This window comes from Esox lucius, chromosome 1, assembly GCF_011004845.1.
Source record: "Esox lucius isolate fEsoLuc1 chromosome 1, fEsoLuc1.pri, whole genome shotgun sequence".
Lineage (NCBI taxonomy): Eukaryota > Metazoa > Chordata > Actinopteri > Esociformes > Esocidae > Esox > Esox lucius.
The window spans coordinates 3,763,657-3,785,279 of record NC_047569.1 but is presented as its reverse complement, the minus strand read 5'-3'; the positions used below and the strand labels follow the sequence as shown (position 1 = coordinate 3,785,279).

General features: G+C 43.2%; 1 protein-coding gene across 2 annotated transcripts in view; it reads right to left on the bottom strand.

Annotated features, from left to right (window-relative positions):
• LOC105029772 (segment polarity protein dishevelled homolog DVL-3) overlaps positions 1 to 11,582 on the bottom strand; it is a 54,502-nt gene extending 42,920 nt beyond the window's left edge. For both annotated transcript variants that reach the window (XM_010903289.3, XM_020050876.2), the window contains exon 1: positions 11,079 to 11,582. In XM_010903289.3, coding sequence (XP_010901591.2) covers positions 11,079 to 11,239 — 161 coding nt within the window. In that variant the 5' untranslated portion in view covers positions 11,240 to 11,582. The remainder of the gene's footprint in view (positions 1 to 11,078) is intronic.
• Between the last annotated feature and the right edge of the window lie 10,041 nt (positions 11,583 to 21,623).

The window sequence follows — 21,623 nt, the reverse complement described above, 5'->3', positions numbered from 1 at the left end:
TATTCTTCAATCCATTGGGCTTTGATGGTCCACCATATAACTCATTGGGCTCTGGTCAAAGGAAGTAAACTGTCAGGAATAGATCCCTATTCATGACTGGGCCGTAACAGACTTCATTCAGCCCTGGAATACCAATAAAAACCCACAGTGAACATTTATTCTCGTTAACTCTCTGCACCTCTATTCATTCCTCTCTCTGCTTCTGTATTTCTCTATGTTTCAGTCTTGTCCTCTGCCTCTCTCTCACAATATACGCTTGTGCCCGTTTGTCTCGCTCTCTGCCTTTCTCTCTCTGCTTTTCTCTCTCTGCCTTTCTCTCTCTGCCTTTCTTTCTCTGCCTTTCTTTCTCTGCCTTTCTCTCTCACTCCTGCCTCTCCGCCATTGCATGTACCAACACGACATGTGCATAGCCACCGCTGCAATAGGTAGAAAAACGGTGTGAACAAATTAGGCCACGCCATGACACAAAGGTTTTAATTACCTTAACTGGGTTTTTCTGGATGCACATGGATGCACAGGTCACGCCAGACAGGCAGAAGAAATGAAACGTATTATGTCTGCATTGTTCCCCTTTCCCGTCTGTTCACTGAGTAAGCTGTGATCTCACTCACTTCCTCCATCTTCATTCCATCCATCCCCTCCATCTACTCTCTACCCTTCTTCATTCCATCCATCCCCTCCATCTACTCTCTACCCTTCTTCATTCCATCCATCCCCTCCATCTACTCTCTACCCTTCTTCATTCCATCCATCCCCTCCATCTACTCTCTACCCTTTTTCATTCCATCCATCCCCTCCATCTACTCTCTACCCTTCTTCATTCCATCCATCCCCTCATCTACTCTCTACCCTTCTTCTTTCCATCCATCCCCTCCATCTACTCTCTACCCTTTTTCATTCCATCCATCCCCTCCATCTACTCTCTACCCTTCTTCATTCCATCCATCCCCTCATCTACTCTCTACCCTTCTTCATTCCATCCATCCCCTCCATCTACTCTCTACCCTTTTTCATTCCATCCATCCCCTCCATCTACTCTCTACCCTTTTTCATTCCATCCATCCCCTCCATCTACTCTCTACCCTTTTTCATTCCATCCATCCCCTCCATCTACTCTCTACCCTTCTTCTTTCCATCCATCCCCTCCATCTACTCTCTACCCTTCTTCATTCCATCCAGCCACAGCATCTAACAGTCGATAAAGACTCACTTGCTCTTTTCTGCCCTATTTCCATAAAAGAACAGCCCACTCGCTTGTTAACTGTGCGTGCACTCAGCTGCACTGTATGTGCACGTAAATCTGTCTTGTCCAAGGGATTATATGTGACTCCTAATTGGCAGCAGCAGCAAGGAATAGTAATTATCCATAGTGTGGTGTTGATCGACATCGACTTGGCCTCTGAACCCATTCCGGGATGGATAAGGGCTTTGTGTATTTGACAATGTAAAAGAAGTCAGCAGGAGAATCAAAGGATTTACTATTGTTCTAGTGCATGTTTAATCAAGTGGTAAGCTTTCTGCCCGCCAGTTGATTAAACTGGCACTAGAACATTAGGGTCAATTTGGGTCAAAAATGGGCCACTGTCTCGACAAAAAACTAAAGTGATTAGAAACAGAGACTGGGGAGCCTGAGTTATTAGAGGCACCCCAGACAATCAACTATATGTAGAGGAATTAGGATTGAGAGTTGCCTTGTTAACATCCAAAAGCAGATGTTGCATCACAGGGTCTTTCTTAGCATTCCCCCTGAAAACCTTAAATGACCAGTGTTGACATGAAGGTTGGCATTCATTAATTCAGACAGAGTCCATTTCCATCAAAACAAAGATTAGATTAAAGAAAACTCTTAAAGATTTCAAATCCATTATGACTTCTGGTGGGTCATTCATTGAATGGATGAAAATGACACTTTGATCAATATCCACACTAACACATTAAGAAGGAAGAGCTATGGTGAACATGCATTTCAATAAATTATAGTATGGATCTCTTATACATCCATTATACCTCAACTTGTGTGTCCTTTACACCTTCTTACATCATCCGCCCATGCCCTGACCAGTGAACAAAATCAGTATTGGTCCCTATAAACTCTTTAGGCCTACTACACCAGAGGACAACAAATTATGCATTCAAGGAGGACACAAAAACTCAAGGAGGAAAAAACCAACCTTTATGTATGCACCTTTTTTCCTCACTGCTCGTCTAACCAGGAAGCCATGTGGGTCATTTGGACAGCAAAGCTGTAACCATTGGGGGGTAATGACAAACACTGGAGGTCCAGTGATTGTACTGATTGTACTGGATTTCATTAGATATTTAACAGCGGCAATAATAATGCAAATAGGGAGATAAGACATTAATGGATAAATATACAATCATGAATGTGACTTTTAATTTGCCTGTCTGATATAACAAAAGCACAATAACCACCAAAATGGTTTCAGAGCTCTGTGTTGAGACCAAACAGACAAAGGGCATTTTTAAATGAATGCAGACAACTGAACCACACAGGACAGCGTGCTTTGGGACGGTTGACTGGTTGATCTTTCTATCCAGACCTGCAGACTGCTTCCCCAATGTGACAGAGCGGTGAAGCTTCAATAAAGATGCCCTGTGTCTTCATAGCACTCCCTGATTAGATTTACCACAAACAAACAAGACGGATGCTCCTTTGGATACACGTGCACGGACCGAGAGGAAGGGCGGGGGGGAGAAGAGGGAGGATGAAAGAGAGAGACAGGAGGGATGGAAAAGGAGAGCGGAAGGAAATGGATAGAGGTGAAATGGGGGGAAAGGAGGGAGGGAAGTAATCTCTGTGCTTCAGAGCCAGCAATCTTTTTTTCTTCCCAGCCATAAACGACACAAACAGGACAATCCCTATTCCACAGAGAGACGGATTAAATATCAACACACACACACACACACACACACACAGCTAACTTATCCCCCTGTACATGCTCACACATCTAATATGCAAATATTGCAGAAAGAGAAGAGGACAAGAAAACAAAACAGAAAGAAGGGAGAAAAGTAGGTCAGCTTCCTTGAGAAAGAGAGAGAGAAAGCAAGGAGGCAGAGAGAGAAAGAGAGAGAGACAGAGAGGGATTGAGCCTGGAAGAGAAAAGAGCTTTCCCTTTCCACCTCAGATCAACCAATGCCAGACTGACCACTTGCCTCTCTTGCACGTGCAAGCACACACGCTTACACGCTTACGCTTACACGCACACACACTCGCAAAAAACTAACAAACTGACTTTTACAGAATTACTAGCCCTGCTTTCCAGACTTATAGATGTCAGAGCTCCACAGACACAATCTTCTTTCCACAGGTCACATTATTCACTATAACAGATTAAAAAAAGAACAGCCCTCAAAGTGATCCTTCAGACCTTAAATATACTTATGTATTTTAAAGACTTCACACAGCAGTAGAGCAACAGAGAGAGTTTTGCTGAAAGATCAGTGGGTTGGATTCAAACCCACACTGCAGCACTGCAGACGCAGCAGAGGCCACTGGACAACCCACTGGCCACAGCCTTCAGTCGCTCTGACACAGTTAAAGAGGGGAGACTGAAGACGAACACTCTATAGCTTTCTCCAATCTGACCATGCTCTTATAGATCAGCTGTCTGAAAGGAATGGAGGAACAAAGAGTAGATGTACAAATGATTGGAATTGGGTTCAGCACATCAAAGACTCCTGGCTAATCAGCTACAGGTCTGCAGCAGAGGCAGCATCTGACTCTGCCCACATAGTGAGGGAGGAAAATAAAAAAAAAAGAGTGAGTGAGAGAGAGAGGGAGGGAGGGAGGGAAAGTGAGAATGCAAGTGTTTGTGTGTCTGTGTTATCATGCACATAAAGCGATGGTTTACAGAGCTTGACGTACACACAAACACACAACAAGGGACCAGAGGTTGTTCTTACGGGGTGCAGTCATTAGACTACAAGCTACCCGGGGAATGTTCAGTTGCCTGCATGAAGCAAATGTAAAATACAGATACACGACTACTGCAATAGAAATGTGATAATTGGCCCTCATGTTATGGTTATATTTTTGTGATTTATTTTATTTGCAGTTAACCGGGCCTAGAGTATAACCATGAAAAGAGACTAAATTTAGAAGCATGCACACATGAGGAGATACATAAATCAGGTAATTGAATACACTGGGTATACAGACTGCTTCTCCAAATAAATCAATTTCCTGATGTCAAGCATAGCAGATGACCCCTCCATCTTGACTGCCAACTGTTCCACATATAAGATTATTCTGCAGACTCAGCATAACAGAGGTAGAACTTCAAAAGAGCACATTCTTAAGGCATTACGGTTTTAGAATTCCTCCACCAACGCTTCTTTACAATCTCAAAGAAGAGGTGACTGAACTACACTGACATGATTATAACATATCGCCTGAGAACAATGTCTGGTCTAGGCTTCAGCTCAGCAGACTAACATAGTCATCTGGCACGTAAGAGTAACCATATTTTGCACCTGGCGATTGACTGTTCTCATCAGCAGTGGCTGGGAATTTGATTGAGGAGATCAAAGGGAAATTAGGCTGCTCCTATCCTGTCTTCACCAGTGCAAATCTCCTTTCAGTGTTGTTTTGGAATTCCTTGGCAGCTGTTTGGTGCCTATTGACTGTAACCCAATTTTCTGATCTTGTAGCTACTGGGCCTTCAAAGGCATCTCTCTATTCAATCTTTTATTTTTGACAACCTTAACCTGACTATTTTTATGGCTAGGATATTCAGGCTGGAGAGTGCACCCCCCACGAACAGAAGTATGGATTCAAGAGCAGCTGACATCATAGGTTCCACATCACTTGTCTGCCTACATGGAGCTAATTCACTCAAACCTTGAACCAGAAGTGGACAAAACACGTCCCATTTAATTTGTTGTGCAGGAGATTTTATAAAAGCATATTTTGGGTTACAAAAAACAATCCATACTAAATCCAGTAAACCAGGTATCCTAAACTTGATCAACCTATTTGGTACCTGGCTGTGGCACAGACCACTGGACTAGCCTAGGCCATTTAAAACAAGCATAATATTTTTGTGAATCCGCCCTTGCTGGGATTTCCTTGCTGGGAAGAAATAATGTAATTAAAAAGGTTTTTTCTCTTGCAATTGCTTAATCTATTCCAGACAATTCCCATATTCGTGCACATGTACTTTTATAAACAACTTCTCTCAAATGAGAATTTATCTGGGATTATAAAACGCAGAATAGGTCAAAAGCACCACAGTACGGTAAAAAATAAAGATGCACTTTCACCCTTGACCACGGTCTTTGCTGCAACCAATAGAGAGGAACCCCTCAATCACTCTAACCTAGAAAGTGCACTGAAGTGATTAGGTATCCACGTCATAGGGGCTCTGTACCTAGAAGGGACTTTAGCTTGATTTGATCAGCTGAAGGAAAACTATGGCCTTCAACTATGGCCTTCAGAAATACACAGATTAAGAGACCATATGCTTTTGTACACTGTGACAGTGTTATGTAGACTTGCCAGATTTGCATCAGAGATACATTTTTATACAGGGGAAATGGGTGAAAAAGTCAATTGTCATGCACTTGTTCTACAAAGACCTTCAAGTTAATTACAACATTGTCATTGAGTTCATATGGCTTCCAGGGGTCTGGCCAAAGTGAAGGTTTCTTGTTGCTAATATGAATCAAAAATGTTATTCACATATTACACCATAACATTATGACCACTGACAGGTGAAGTGAATAACACTGAATCCGACAGGTTATCATGGCACCTGTCGGTTGGGTGGGATATACTAGGCAGCAAGTGAACATTCTGTCCTCAAAGTTGATGTGTTAGAAGCAGGAGAAATGGGAAAGCGTAAGGATCTGAGCGACTTTGACAAGGGCCAAATTGTGATGGCTAGATGACTGGGTCAGAGTATCTCCTAAAGGGCAGCCCTTGTGGGGTGTTCTCGGTCTGCAGTGGTCAGTACCTATCAAAAGTGGTCCAAGGAAGGAAAAGCGGGGAACTGGTTACAGGGTCATGGGAGGCCAAGGCTCAGTGATGTACTTGGGGAGCAAAGACTGGCCTATGTGGTCCAAGCCAACAGACGAGCTACTGTAGCTCAAACTGCTGAAAAGGTTAATGCTGGTACTGATAGAAAGGTGTCAGAACACACAGTGCATCGCAGTTTGTTGCGTATGGGGCTACGTAGTCACACACCAGTCAGGGTGCCGACCCCTGTCAATGCCAATAGCGCCTACAATGAGCATGTGAGCATTAGAACTGGCCCACGGAGCAATGGAAGAAGGTGGCCTGGTCTGGTGAATCATGAATTTTCTTTTATATCACGTGGATGGCTGGGTGTGTTTGCATCACTAACCTGGAGAACACATGCAACCAGGATATATAGCGCTTTCTAGAACAATTACACAAAGTGTAATTACACACAATAAAAACAGAAATACATTAAAATAATAACAAAATTACATCTAAAGTATAGTATAAGATATTATTAAAAATAAAAGAAGTAAAAAGACTAAGCAAAATATCCAACATCAATATGTGTTACAACATCAATATGTTATCAGTGATTTTCTTTCTTACCCTAACCCAAACTTTAACCCTAAACTTAACCCCAATGCTGTGATACCTAATTCTAACAAAACCTTAACCTATCCTTTTTCGATTTCTAATCTTACACCAAACCTTAACCCTAACCGTAACCCCAGTGCTGTGATATCTAACCTTAACCCTAACCTTAACCCCAGTGCTGTGATATCTAACCTTAACCTTAACCTTAACCCCAGTGCTGTGATATCTAACCTTAACCCTAACCTTAACCCCAGTGCTGTGATATCTAACCTTAACCCTAACCTTAACCCCAGTGCTGTGATATCTAACCTTAACCCTAACCTTAACCCCAGTGCTGTGATATCTAACCTTAACCCTAACCGTAACCCCAGTGCTGTGATATCTAACCTTAACCCTAACCTTAACCCCAGTGCTGTGATATCTAACCTTAACCCTAACCTTAACCCCAGTGCTGTGATATCTAACCTTAACCCTAACCTTAACCCCAGTGCTGTGATATCTAACCTTAACCCTAACCTTAACCCCAGTGCTGTGATATCTAACCTTAACCCTAACCTTAACCCCAGTGCTGTGATATCTAACCTTAACCCTAACCTTAACCCCAGTGCTGTGATATCTAACCTTAACCCTAAGCTTAACCCCAGTGCGGTAATACCTAACATTAAAATAACTGTAACATTAAAATGCATTTATTATATATTGTAGTGACCTTGGAAAAGCCATTACTCATCCCCCAATATCCATAAACCCTGTGTGGACCTGAACATTGCTGGTTTGAAACACAGCTCATTTGTTTTGTGCCAATTCATAATGGATGATACGTTTTCATACCGTTTTCATACCGTAAAATATGATAAATTTGCATGGCGTTCCTATCATATTACAAAATAAGATTTTGCCAGAACGCATAAGCGGAGCCGGCCAAGAAGAGCGAATGTTTCTTACTGAGTGAGTGAGTGACTGACTAACCCTTGTTAAATAGCATAGTGGTTAGAGAAACTGCAAACTATAGGTCCCGCGTTGAATCTCCTCACAGTCAAGACAAAGTAGGCATTAGGATTTGTTCCAGAAAGACAAAAACTTTGCTGGCTATATCCTTTAGTATCTACATTATAGTAACCCTAAAATAAAACTCACGCATCTGCTATTGGGTAGGCTTTATCAAAACCTCTTGGGCAGTAAAAGAGTAGGGGTTTCCACGATTCTCTCGTCTTTTCACTTGACGAGAAAGTCAGTTATTGTCACCTATATTGATAGTTATTGTAAGAGTGTCATTCACGAATGAAAGAATAACAAATGTTTTTGTGCCATCAAATGAAATAGCTTTGGTGTGGGAAAGTTCATTTGTCTCACTAACAATTGCTCAATTCTTATGACAATAATAATTTAGTAGATACTAGTAAGTCTATTACTGGCTAATAAGCTGTTAAAACGGCCAGTGGCAAAAGCCATACAGTTCACAAACTTTATAAGAAATGTTAGTCAGTTTAACACAATGCTCAATGGTGTCTAGCGACTGGTCAAATGTGCATTGATGTGGTGTATTGGTTAAAGATTGTACCTCTCACATGGGAGACCTGCTCTTTCTGGTTTGAATACCGTAAGAACAACAATATTTATTAATTTTAATTGTGGGCCGGCTGAACTAGGCTTGCCTGGTTCCTTTTCTGGTTAGGTAAGATTTAAAAGAATTCACTAACGAAGCATATCAGACATTCTGTGGTAGGCTGTTCCATAGTCTAGAGGCCCATATAGCAATGGACTGGTTCCTTTTAGTTTTCAGTCTAGAGTCCTTTTTCAGCTGATCTGAGAGGCCTATCAGTGCATTATGGGTTTAGCATGCCATTAATGTAATCAGGTGCCAGACCATGTAGTGCCTTTAAAGAGATAAGAAGAATTTTAAAATCTACTCTAAAATTCACCGGTAACCAATGAAGAGCTGCCAGATTTTCTTTGTAAGAAATCTGGCAGCTTATTGTTGAGGAATGTAAAAAAAGTATTACAGTATTCTAGGCAAGATGAAATAAAATCATGTATAATTTCTGGACTGGACTGCACAAGTTTTGTCTTATGTTGTCTTATTTTCAAAATGTTAGTCTAGATCAAAGAAAATTCCCACATTTCTGGCCAAAGGCACAATAATTTTTTCATCATATATGGTGGGCTAATAATTAAAACATTGGTTTTATCAGTGTTTAACAGAAGAAAATTATTGGACATCCAGTTTGTAACGTCTTCCAGGCAATTATGCAGAACACACAACTTGCTCAAGTCATTTGTCTTAACCGACTGCATTTCATTTGCATAACAATGAAAGGAAAAGTAACGCTGACGAATTATAGTAACTAATGGAAGCATATACAGACAAAACAGGACTGGCGCCAGGATGGAACCCTGTGGAACACAACATATGACAGGCACAGGTGAAGACATCATTAATTTTAATGAGGTTGGTAGATGTTGGATTAAAGTAGCAAAAATAATGGTCTAACTTTCAATATACATCAACTTTAAATAATTAATGAAGACTTCAGAAATCTTTATAAAGCCAATACAGATGCTTCAAAAATCATTATTAGTAAATAGCCTATTTAAACATCTATTTAGCTTTCTCAGGGCTTATTAACATTACGGTACATCCGAGACATTGAAAAAGAGTTGAGATGCTATATTACTTTGTTGTGTAAACTTGCAGATATCGATAGCTCGAGGCACCACCTTATGAAGTAGCATGCACAACATTTTTGGTTGAGCCCCGTCTAGAAGTTTGTAAGAGTGAAGGCAATTGTGTTGGCACAATATCAAGTTTTTGCATATGGGCGCATGCACATCGCTGAATTCTCACTCTACTGACAGATATGTAAATAGTATTTTACTGACAGATATGTTTATCTAGTATTTTATTCTCTCTCTTGAAATGTAAATAAAAAATGTGTTACAATGATTGGAAGCATGCTGTGATTTATATTCATACCCAAGAGATGTGAGCCTTGTGAGATGATAAAACAATTTGTAGTTGGCTCTGTGACACACATTACTGATTTGTTGCAAATTTTGACAACATTTTCTCAGATCTTGTTATTATGAACATAAAGGTAATGACAGGATGGCATTCATGCTGTGCAGTAATCATACTGGCTAAGTGAAACACACTTATGGCCTAAGGTCAAGATTTCTTTTAATGAAATTAGCAGTTGCACTTCAGAAGGATTCAATTCAATCATACCGCTTGGTGGTACTTAGTCTAGGCTGTGTGTGTGTCTAGTTATTAACCATGGATACTCCCAATCCAGAATATTTCCAAGTTCAACATTCCAGAGTGTGAAGTAACTATTAGCACAGTTCACTTAACAAAATGTATCTTCTCTCTTCAACACATTCCAGGCCAAAGTGGGTCACAACCAACCAAAAAACGATTAAAGGGTTTGAGGGCCCCCTAAAACTTGGCTAAAATTATCCAAACAATCTTCTGAGACAGGCTTGTCTCAGGGGAACGTTATTTTACATAAATCTTCCATAAGACATGGTACTGTTTGTTGGGGTGCAGAAAGTCCGCCAGGGGCAGTGGTGAGTGAAGTTAGAATGAAATAGAGTGGAAGGGCAGAAAAACCCTGACATTCACTCCAATGGTTGTCAGTCTGAATTAATGGAGGTGATTTTTTTCTAACCATAACCCAAACCTTAAACCTAACCCCAGTACTGTGATACTTAACCATAACCCTAAACTTAAAAGTCATTTGTAACATATCACAAGTTTTTTGTAAATTTGTAGATATGGCAGGCTACATTTTAGTAATGTACAATACATTTTGGTAAAGGTCTGTAAGGTTTCCTAACATAACATCAAACGAATTTGTCTGTCACTGATTTACATATAATAGGTTACGTATTCCCCTGAGACCAGGTTGTCTGGGAAAACGCTACGTTGTGCGATTTAGTAGCCTGCCACAGAAGCATTGGATTGTCCCGATTCCTCCTTTATAATCTCTCCAATGCATATTCTTTCTTTGTTTTTTTATTTTTTTTGGGGGGGTGACTTCCGAAATCCTCATTACCTTCTATGTGACGAACTCAAAAGCACCTATTTGGAACGAATACCTTCCGTCCCTCAAAATCTCAGCCTTCAAAAGAACCACTGCCCCCCACCCTTCTCATCAGTGCTGCCAATAACCATATATCGTAGTCCTCCATTTCCAAAATGGACGCTGTTGATATATGAAAGAAACTACAACATATGACATTTTATCAGATAGGATAAAATATGTGTAGTGTCTTCAAAACACCTTAGAATGTACTTGAGCAATGCGCGTATGTCCCTAAAAGTCCATGTCTATCAGTTCTACTAACAGGAGCTAGGCTGGGGTGGGGGGGTGGTGGGGGCAAATAACCAGCAGGCTAAAATCACATTATCTATGCCACTGTATATCAATAACTGGAAATCACTTACGCGTGATGCATAAAGTTTGAATAATTCGTCCATTTTGCGCAGTGGTCTTACCCGAAATCATCGTCCATAGATTTGAAGAAAAATTTATAGTTGGGTTTATTGAGGACATTTTTGAAGTCGGCAAGAGTAACCATCTCGGCAGCGATGGGCAACTTGACCAGGTATGGAGTTTCCTGGTCGTCCAAGTGATAGATAATTTTGGTCTCCCCCATGGCGGGCCGCTGGGGAAGGCAAGGCCATGTACATCCAGCCCCGAGTCTGCTCTCTGCCTCTCTGGCGCTGGGTCTTCAACAAAGTCTCCTCTCGGTTAGATTCCGGCTGTTATCAACTCTTAGCACCGCTTTGCTTGAGGCGGACCCTGCTCGACACCAAAGGCGCACTGGTGTCCGAATAAAAGCAGTATGCAATAAGATGACATGTACCGTTACTAGTTGGTAAATATTATTTTAATTAGCTGCCATCTCTGATCCTGAAATAAGGGAATTGGGCACACTTGAGCCTGTTTGGAGTCCCGGATTATGCTACGTTTCGATGGACAGTGGCCCTGCTGCTCATTGTAACAGCTGTCCACCGATGTATAGCCCCTCCTATCGATTTTACAATGAAACTCCCTCTAGAGGCCAGGAAATGAAATGAACAAGAAAACAGAAATCCAATTATTCAAACACTTGAAGATTTTGGACTGTATGTATAGATGTTTTAATAACTACTTATGTGGAAACACATTCATTTATCTGTCTGTTTTTAGATAATGTGCATTTGTTTTGGATCAAAGCTTGCTATGTAAGGGTAGAATCCCCCTTATGGTAAACCTTCAGAAAGACCAGTGCAACACGGTTGGCAAGGCCAGCCACTGGCATAAACTAAACAAATGCGCCCTCTTGTGAACTAATATGGCAGTCATACAGTAGGCCTATGTGTCTGCTGTACATAGGTCAATATAAGATCTCACATTTCACTGTGCATTTCAGAGCAAAACCCAAGCCATGCTCTTGACAGAACTCTTTGTAGACCTCAGAGATAAAATTGTGTCAAGGTATAGATCTGGGGAAGGTTAAAAAATTGTCAAAGCATTGAAAATTCCCAAGATCACAGCAAGCTCTGTCATTGTGAAATGAAAGAAGATTGGAATCACCATGAGGAAAAAGATTCTGGCCTGAATACCAAGTGCTAGATCTGGTAAAAACAAGGTAGGCTACCTTTTATCACCTGGCTACTACATTACCTATGGTGAAGAATGGTGGTGGGAACATCATGCTATCGTCAGAAACAGTAGAACTATTTTACGACAGAGTGTTCAGGATTTTCTATTTTCTTGTAATTTTACCAAAAATTTGTATTTATATATTCATTACTAATTTATTAGCCTACAGGAAAAGCAGAAAAATAACCTAGAGAAAAATGAAGAAAACAAAATTGTCTTCACTTTTTAAAATTGTTTGCCTATAGGCTATTAACTTTCACAAAGCAGACCATCTCTCTTGAAAAAGCAGGTCGACAAGACTCACAACTGATGTAAAATGTGCAGTAATTGGAAAAAACATGAAATCGTTAATATTCCAAAGGAATAAAATATTTAACAGTAAAAAATATCCAGAGCGAACAGGACCAAAGACTGGGACAAAGATGATTAATTCAGTATGGCAACTACCCAAAACACACAGTCAAAATATGTGCCTGCAGAACAAATCTGTGATCGGTACCAAAGGCCCTTCTACAAAGTATTGAATAGAGTCAGTGTACTTAAATACAAGATATCTATTTTTATATGAATTGAACCACATAAAACTTTTTTTTTTGGCTTGTCATTATGGGGTGTTGTGTGCAGATTGATGGCAAAATAAATACATAAAAGACATAAGAAATAATTTATAAATGTGGTGAGAAGGTGAAGGTGTCTGAATACTTTCTGAAGGAACTGTGACTCACTGCCCTGGTCTTACTCTACCAACTGTAGGTTTGATTTGTCTGCACTTAGAGCTGATGTAAACGTCACTAGGGCTGCTTCTCTGTAATACAGTTAGTATCTATTTATTTTTTATTTTATATTTCAAATAGACATTTAAAATATGACTTCTTCATGTAAGGTACTTTTGAAAAACCATTGTTTTCCCCCAGAACATGTCAGCAATATTACATTTTCTTTATAAGTAGTAGCAAGCATAACAAAACCAACAAAAACCTGTGTTAACTTTACAAACTATGCCCCCTCCTAGCCTGCACACACCTTTCAAAACATATGGTATACATTTTCCTCTGAAACAAGCTTCTTATTCAAATGTAATTGTAATTATTCTTTTAAATGAAGCAAAATTAGATCTGGGTAATTTATATTTCATTCAAAATTCTAGACAGTATGTTGACATTGGTTATATGTTAGGAAATATCTGAGATTTTAAATGATTCCTGGCATACTCCTTCAGTGTTCATTTAAAAAAGGTGTCAGCATTCCTGGGACAGTATAGGGCAATTAGTTGATACTAGCCATATACAGCCAAACAGGAAATGATGACACACCAAACAAACAAGAAATATATAACATGAAAACAAGGAACAGATACACAGATGGTGGTGGATCATCAACAGACACAGAAGAACGGAAAGATAGTTGATGTGGAAACTGAAGCGAGTGGCTGTAGTGGCCCGGAGGAGTGAAGAACTATCCACAAAAAAATTAAGCAACATTTTTACAAATAAACTGGTTACAAGGTAGTACTACCCAGTCCTACCTAATCCTAACTTGTGAGAATTCAGTTTGATGTTGAAGAGTTGGATAGGTTTCCGCCTTTGAAGAACCCATTGAAGTTGCTAAGGACTCTGGAGAAAGATGTGTAAAATTAAAGATATGAGAATTACTCGAGTTGGGATGGTTTCAGACTCCTGTCTATTGGAGGTACAGAAAGAGGAGTTGTGTTGCATCTTCTGAGTCCTGTGTTTCTTTAATGGAACCAAGCACCCCCATTCAAAGGGGTAACATCTGGAGTTTTGTTGTAAGTCGATGATGCAGAAACGAAAAGCATTCTCGCTGTAGCTGAAGTATGTTGATGAATAGGGAGTTCTACCTACTTCTGTGAAGCTGGAAGACATCAATTAATAGATGAGTGTTTGTACCAAAAGTCATACAGTGCGATCATTGTTTTTGGACGTTTTTTGTGTCTGTTTCAGGGAGAGGTGCAGGTGTCCATGCAGAATAAACATTGGAATTGTTGCAATTGTGGTGAGAATCATGAAGTTAATGATTTGATGTGTCCAGCAAAGGACTAAAGAGTCTGAAGTGCCTATGGTAAGAAATGAGCAGGGAATTCCGTATGCAGTAGTTATTAAATGGGTCAAGATCAGAGGTCATAAAGTGTGTGAGGTGGCGGGAAGGCCTTCACTGAGGGTTGCTTCCCAGTAGCAGGACCCAGATATTATGCTTGTGAAGAAAAGGTTATTTGTGGCCTTTATAGCTATGGTGTTTAATGGCACTACCAACTTTGAGAAAAAGTCAAGGAGGTTGGACATAATTGTAGCGGCTGCAGAATGATTTCCTGGAACAAGCAGTTCCACTTTTGATTACCAGGAGAAGGGGGTGGGTTTATTTGTCAATTTACTTTATTACTTTGGGTTATGTGGTACGAACAGACAAGGCGAGCGGCAATGATTGGGGCTGATTCCTCTCACCCTGGAAATTGACTATTCAGAACTCTCCCCTCTGGCAGAAGGCTGAGGTCTATCAGGACCAAAACCGTTCACCACAAGAACAGTTTCTTTCCTACAGCAGTAGGCCTCATGAATATGCCCCCGGAACCAAACTGACTATAGCCCACATTCCACATACATACACAACCCTCAACTGGACAAAATCTTGCACCGCACATATACCTTTTAGTACATTCTTTGTAATTCATAAAAAAATTGCAATCTATTATTTTTATGTTCTGTCCACTGTACTTATGTTTTTATATCCCTTATTCCTTCTGTATAAATTGTTGCACCAATGCCCAGAACAAATTACTTACTTGGCAATAAAACTCAATTACAATTACCAGCTAGTATGAACTTTTTTTTTGGTTGGTTGTGTTTTTCCAACCCTGTCCAGTTGATGGCGGCAATACACCTTATCAAGTCCCTCAATAAACCCCAAAGAGACACACAGGAGAATGAAGTGGTTTACACAGTTAGTATACAGAAATGGGACATAGAAAATGTTCTGTGCAAAAACTCAGGCGAAGTGGTAGGGAAGTATGCAGTGCTGGACCAACAAATGTGTGCCATTGATTGAATTCAGGATGTCAGCTGCTTGTTTAAACAATATTTTACGTCCTATGTTTTACTAGAAGATGCAGTTTTCCCCCAGATTAAATGCACTCCATTTCCAGCCTATAGACTTCCGACATCACTGAAAATTCCTCATGCTTTTGCTGACACTCCTCCCTTCTAGCAACTACACACCTTGAGATTGGAGGTGTGTGGCAAGTCTGCCAAATCCAGCGAGACAACTGTAAACAGAGACAAGCTCAGAGACCTCTTCATATCCCCCTCGGCATGTGCCAAGGCAGGAAGATGTGATTAAGAGAGGACAACACAACCCAAGACAAGGCAAGACCTTGGCTTACACAATAATGTGAATACAGTGTGTAGTCAGATAAAATTATTTAGCTTTACAACAAATTATTTCAGACTGTGTGATGGAATTTAGTCATGTGAATTAAAATACCAAAATATACTTCCAGTTTTTATATTTTACTTGTGCATGTGAGGGATATGGGCACTGGTGGCACATGTGGAGAGCCCCCACTCTAACAGCCAACTAACAGCATTTTAATAAATAAACAATAAGCATTTATTTCTGCATCTGGGCCCTGAAAGTAAATGTCAATAAAATAGCATTGATAATATACACTCACCTAAAGGATTATTAGGAACACCTGTTCAATTTCTCATTAATGCAATTATCTAATCAACCAATAACATGGCAGTTGCTTCAATGCATTTAGGGGTGTGGTCCTGGTCAAGACAATCTCCTAAACTCCAAACTGAATGTCAGAATGGGAAAGAAAGGTGATTTAAGCAATTTTGAGCGTGGCATTGTTGTTGGTGCCAGACGGGCCGGTCTGAGTATTTCACATTCTGCTCAGTTACTGGGATTTTCACGCACAACCATTTCTAGGGATTACAAAGAATGGTGTGAAAAGGGAAAAACATCCAGTATGCGGCAGTCCTGTGGACGAAAATGCCTTGTTGATTCTAGAGGTCAGAGGAGAATGGGCCGACTGATTCAAGCTGATAGAAGAGCAACTTTGAAATAACCACTCGTTACAACCGAGGTATGCCGCAAAGCATTTGTGAAGCCACAACACGCACAACCTTGAGACGGATGGGCTACAACAGCAGAACACCCCTCCGGGTACCACTCATCTCCACTACAAATAGGAAAAAGAGGCTACAATTTGCACGAGCTCACCAAAATTGGACAGTTGAAGACTGGAAGAATGTTGCCTGGTCTGATGAGTCTCGATTTCTGTTGAGACATTCAGATGGTAGAGTCAGAATTTGGCGTAAACAGAATGAGAACATGGATCCATCATGCCTTGTTACCACTGTGCAGGCTGGTGGTGGTATAATGGTGTGGGGGATGTTTTCTTGGCACACTTTAGGACCCTTAGTGCCAATTGGGCATCGTTTAAATACCACGGCCTACCTGAGCATTGTTTCTGACCATGTCCATCCCTTTATGACCACCATGTACCCATCCTCTGATGTCTACTTCCAGCAGGATAATGCACCATGTCACAAAGCTCGAATCATTTCAAATTGGTTTCTTGAACATGACAATGAGTTCACTGTACTGAAATGCCCCCCCCCCCCTTAACGTGGTGGAGGGGTTTGAGTACCCGAGTGACCCTAGGAGCTATGTTGTCTGGGGCTATATGCCCCTGGTAGGGTCTCCCAAGGCAAACAGGTCTTAGGCGACGGGTCAGACTAAGAGCGGTTCAAAAACCCCTTAATGATGATTAAAATTATGTGTACCGTGACGTCGCCCGGTATGGCGCAGCGGGGGCCCCACCCTGGAGCCAGGCCCGGGGTTGGGGCTCGTATGCGAGCGCCTGGTGGCCGGGCCTTCCCCCATGGGGCCCGGCCGGGCTCAGCCCGAACGGGCGACGTGGGGCCGCCCTCCCGTGGGCTCACCACCCACAGGAGGGACCATAAGGGGGCGGTGCGAAGAGGATCGGGCGGCAGTCGAAGGCAGGGGCCTAGACAACCCGATCTCTGGACACGGAAACTAGCTCTAGGGACGTGGAATGTCACCTCGCTGGCGGGGAAGGAGCCTGAGTTAGTGCGTGAGGTTGAGAGGTTCCGATTAGAGGTAGTCGGGATCACCTCTACGCACAGCTTGGGCTCTGGAACCACACTCCTTGAGAGAGGATGGACTCTTCACCACTCTGGAGTTGCCCATGGTGAGAGGCGGCGGGCTGGTGTGGGTTTGCTTATAGCTCCCCTGCTCTGCCGCCATGTGTTGGAGTTTACCCCGGTGAACGAGAGGGTCGTTTCGCTGCGCCTACGGGTCAGGGATAGGTCTCTCACTGTTGTTTGTGCCTACCGGCAGTGCAGAGTACCCGACCTTCTTGGAGTCTCTGGGAGGGGTGCTGGAAAGTGCTCCGACTGGGGACTCTATTGTTCTACTGGGGGACTTCAACGCCCACGTGGGCAACGACAGTGACACCTGGAGGGGCGTGATTGGGAGGAACGGCCCCCCTGATCTGAACCCGAGTGGTGTTCAGTTATTGGACTTCTGTGCTAGTCACAGTTTGTCCATAACGAACACCATGCTCAAGCATAAGGGTGTCCATCAGTGCACGTGGCACCAGGACACCCTAGGCCACAGGTCGATGATCGACTTTGTTGTCGTCTCATCTGACCTGCGATCGTATGTCTTGGACACTCGGGTGAAGAGAGGGGCGGAGCTGTCAACTGATCACCACCTGGTGGTGAGTTGGATCCGATGGCGGGGGAAGAAGCTGGACAGACTCGGCAGGCCCAAGCGTACTGTAAGGGTCTGCTGGGAACGTCTGGCCGAGTCTCCTGTCAGAGAGATCTTCAACTCCCACCTCCGGCAGAGCTTCGACTGGATCCCGAGGGAGGCTGGAGATATTGAGTCCGAGTGGACCATGTTCTCCACCGCCATTGTCGAAGCGGCCACTCGGAGCTGTGGCCGTAAGGTCTCCGGTGCCTGTCGAGGCGGCAATCCCCGAACCCGGTGGTGGACACCGGAAGTAAGGGATGCCGTCAAGCTGAAGAAGGAATCCTATCAGGCCTGGTTGGCTTGTGGGACTCCTGACGCAGCTGACGGGTACCGACAGGCCAAGCGGGCTGCAGCCCGGGTGGTTGTGGAGGCAAAAACACAGGCCTGGGAGGAGTTCGGTGAGGCCATGGAGAAGGACTATCGGCTGGCCTCGAAGAGATTCTGGCAAACCATCCGGCGCCTCAGGAGAGGGAAACAGTGCCCTACCAACGCTGTTTAGGGTAGAGGTGGGCAGCTGTTGACCTCAACTGAGGATGTCGTCGGGCGGTGGAAGGAGTACTTCGAGGATCTCCTCAATCCCGCTTTCACTTCTTCCATTGAGGAAGCAGAGGATGAGGTATCAGAGGTGGACTCGTCCATCACCCGGGCTGAAGTCACTGAGGTGGTCAAGAAACTCCTCGGTGGCAAGGCACCGGGGGTGGATGAGATCCGCCCTGAGTACCTCAAGTCTCTGGATGTTGTGGGGCTGTCTTGGTTGACACGCCTGTGCAACATCGCGTGGCGGTCGGGGACAGTGCCTCTGGGATGGCAGACCGGGGTGGTGGTCCCTCTTTTTAAGAAGGGGGACAGGAGGGTGTGTTCCAACTATAGGGGGATCACACTTCTCAGCCTCCCCGGGAAAGTCTATGCCAGGGTTCTGGAGAGGAGAATACGGCCGATAGTAGAACCTCGGATTCAGGAGGAACAGTGTGGTTTTCGTCCGGGCCGTGGAACACTGGACCAGCTCTATACCCTCTACAGGGTGTTGGAGGGTTCATGGGAGTTTGCCAAACCAATCCACATGTGTTTTGTGGATTTGGAGAAGGCATTCGACTGTGTCCCTCGCGGCATCTTGTGGAGGGTGCTTGGGGAATATGGGGTCCTGGGTCCTTTGCTAAGGGCTGTCAGGTCCCTGTACAACCGAAGCAGGAGCTTGGTCCGCATTGCCGGCAGTAAGTCAGACTTGTTCCCAGTGCATGTTGGACTCCGGCAGGGCTGCCCTTTGTCACCGGTTCTGTTCGTAATTTTTATGGACAGAATTTCTAGGCGCAGCCAGGGGCCGGAGGGTGTCAGGTTTGGGGACCACACAATTTCGTCTCTGCTCTTTGCAGATGATGTTGTCGTGTTGGCCCCTGACTCTCCTTGGTGGAGAGTGCCTGCCTCAAGTGGAGGAGTTTAAGTATCTAGGGGTCTTGTTCACGAGTGAGGGAAGGATGGAACGGGAGATTGACAGACGGATCGGTGCAGCTTCTGCAGTAATGCAGTCGATGTATCGGTCTGTCGTGGTGAAGAAAGAGCTGAGCCGCAAGGCGAAGCTCTCGATTTACCAGTCAATCTACGTTCCTACTCTCACCTATGGTCATGAGCTTTGGGTCATGACCGAAAGGACAAGATCCCGGATACAGGCGGCCGAAATGAGCTTTCTCCGCAGGGTGGCCGGGCGATCCCTTAGAGATAGGGTGAGAAGCTCGGTCACCCGGGAGGAGCTCAGAGTAGAGCCGCTGCTCCTCCACATCGAGAGGGGTCAGCTGAGGTGGCTTGGGCATCTTTTTCGGATGCCTCCGGAACGCCTTCCTGGGAAGGTGTTCCGGTCCCGTCCCTCCGGGAGGAGACCCCGGGGAAGACCTAGGACACGCTGGAGGGACTATGTCTCCCGGCTGGCCTGGGAACGCCTCGGTGTCCCCCCGGAAGAGCTGGAGGAAGTGTCTGGGGAGAGGGAAGTCTGGGCATCCCTGCTTAGACTGCTGCCCCCGCGACCCGGCCCCGGATAAGCGGAAGAAGATGGTATGGTATGGGAAATGGCCCCCACAGTCACCAGATCTCAACCCAATAGAGCATCTTTGGGATGTGGTGGAATGGGAGCTTTGTGCCCTGGATGTGCATCCCACAAATCTCCAACAACTGCAAGATGCTATCCTATCAATATGGGCCAACATTTCTAAAGAATGCTTTCAGCACCTTGTTGAATCAATGCCACGTAGAATTAAGGCAGTTCTGAAGGCGAAAGGGGGTCAAACACAGTATTAGTATGGTGTTCCTAATAATCCTTTAGGTGAGTGTACAGTCTGCAGATGTCCTTGTCGAACAGTTTTAACAGGAAGGAACTCATGGAATGCCAAAGTTGGGAATATGTTGTGTGTCATCGATTTCTACAGTTTTAATTTCAATACATCACATAATTGTATTAGCTTCACTGACTACATTTAGTAAATTTCCCAAAACAGTATAATAGTTTTCTTCCATGTTTTCTGTAATGTGAAACAGTTAAATGTCTTAATGTACTTTGAAATTAAAGCAAAGAAAAAAACAGTTGGAGATATAAAATCAGGGAATTATTTTGTTTAACTCATGAAAGTAGACATCTTTTGGAGACATAACAGCCAAAAACAATCATGGCATTCTTTCTACAATGAAAATCAAAGATTGTTTGGAAAGTTCTTGAAAGTGTTGAAATTGTCGCTTTGCTTTCACCTTTGTCCAGTTCATCCCAAACCAGCTTGATAGGTTTTAAGCCTGGAGACTGCCAGCCATTCCGTGATTTGAAGCCTAAACCTTGTCCTTTACTTCTAAGGGGGACATGTATGCTATGGATCATTATCTTGCTGTAGGTTGAACTAGACATACCAACTAGACATACAGAAGAGGGTATTGTATGGTGCTGCAAAATGGTGTGGTAGCCATTTTGGTTAAGGTTCAAATCACCGACCATCATGTTTGACAGTTGGTGTCACACACTGAGGAACCAACCTTCCACTTACTCGTCGGCATACAAAAACCTTGCATGATGAACAGAAGATTTAACAGCCCACTGGCGGTGCTTTATGGACAAGGCAAGCCTCTTTTTCTAATTTTGATATTTTAGCAATGGCTTACTCCCACTCAACCTGTCAAACCTGCAGTCATCTTTTTATAGTTGAACCTGACACTTGCTTACTAAAACCAGTGTTAAGCGTGCTTGAAGCTGTTGTTTCTTGAGCCACCTATCGCACAAGCTGCTGACCCTCAGTAACTCGTCTTCTGATTCTGTTTTGGCATTGATCTCTTCCCGTCTGAGTTTCATCAAGTGCCTTTTCATGGTATAGGAAACTGTACTCACTGACACCTTGGCTGTCCGTTTTTCTAAAGGAAAGACCTACACTTTTAAGGGTTATAATGGTCTGTCTGTCTTCTTTTGTTAATTGCATCTTTTCACAATTATGATAGCAAGATACTGCTTCCCTTAGCACAATACTGTCCAAATTATGTTGAAGAGGGTGTAGTAACACTGGCCCTCATTCATGAAACCTTCTCAGAAAAGATCTCAGATTCGAACTGGGACTTAAGATCATCTC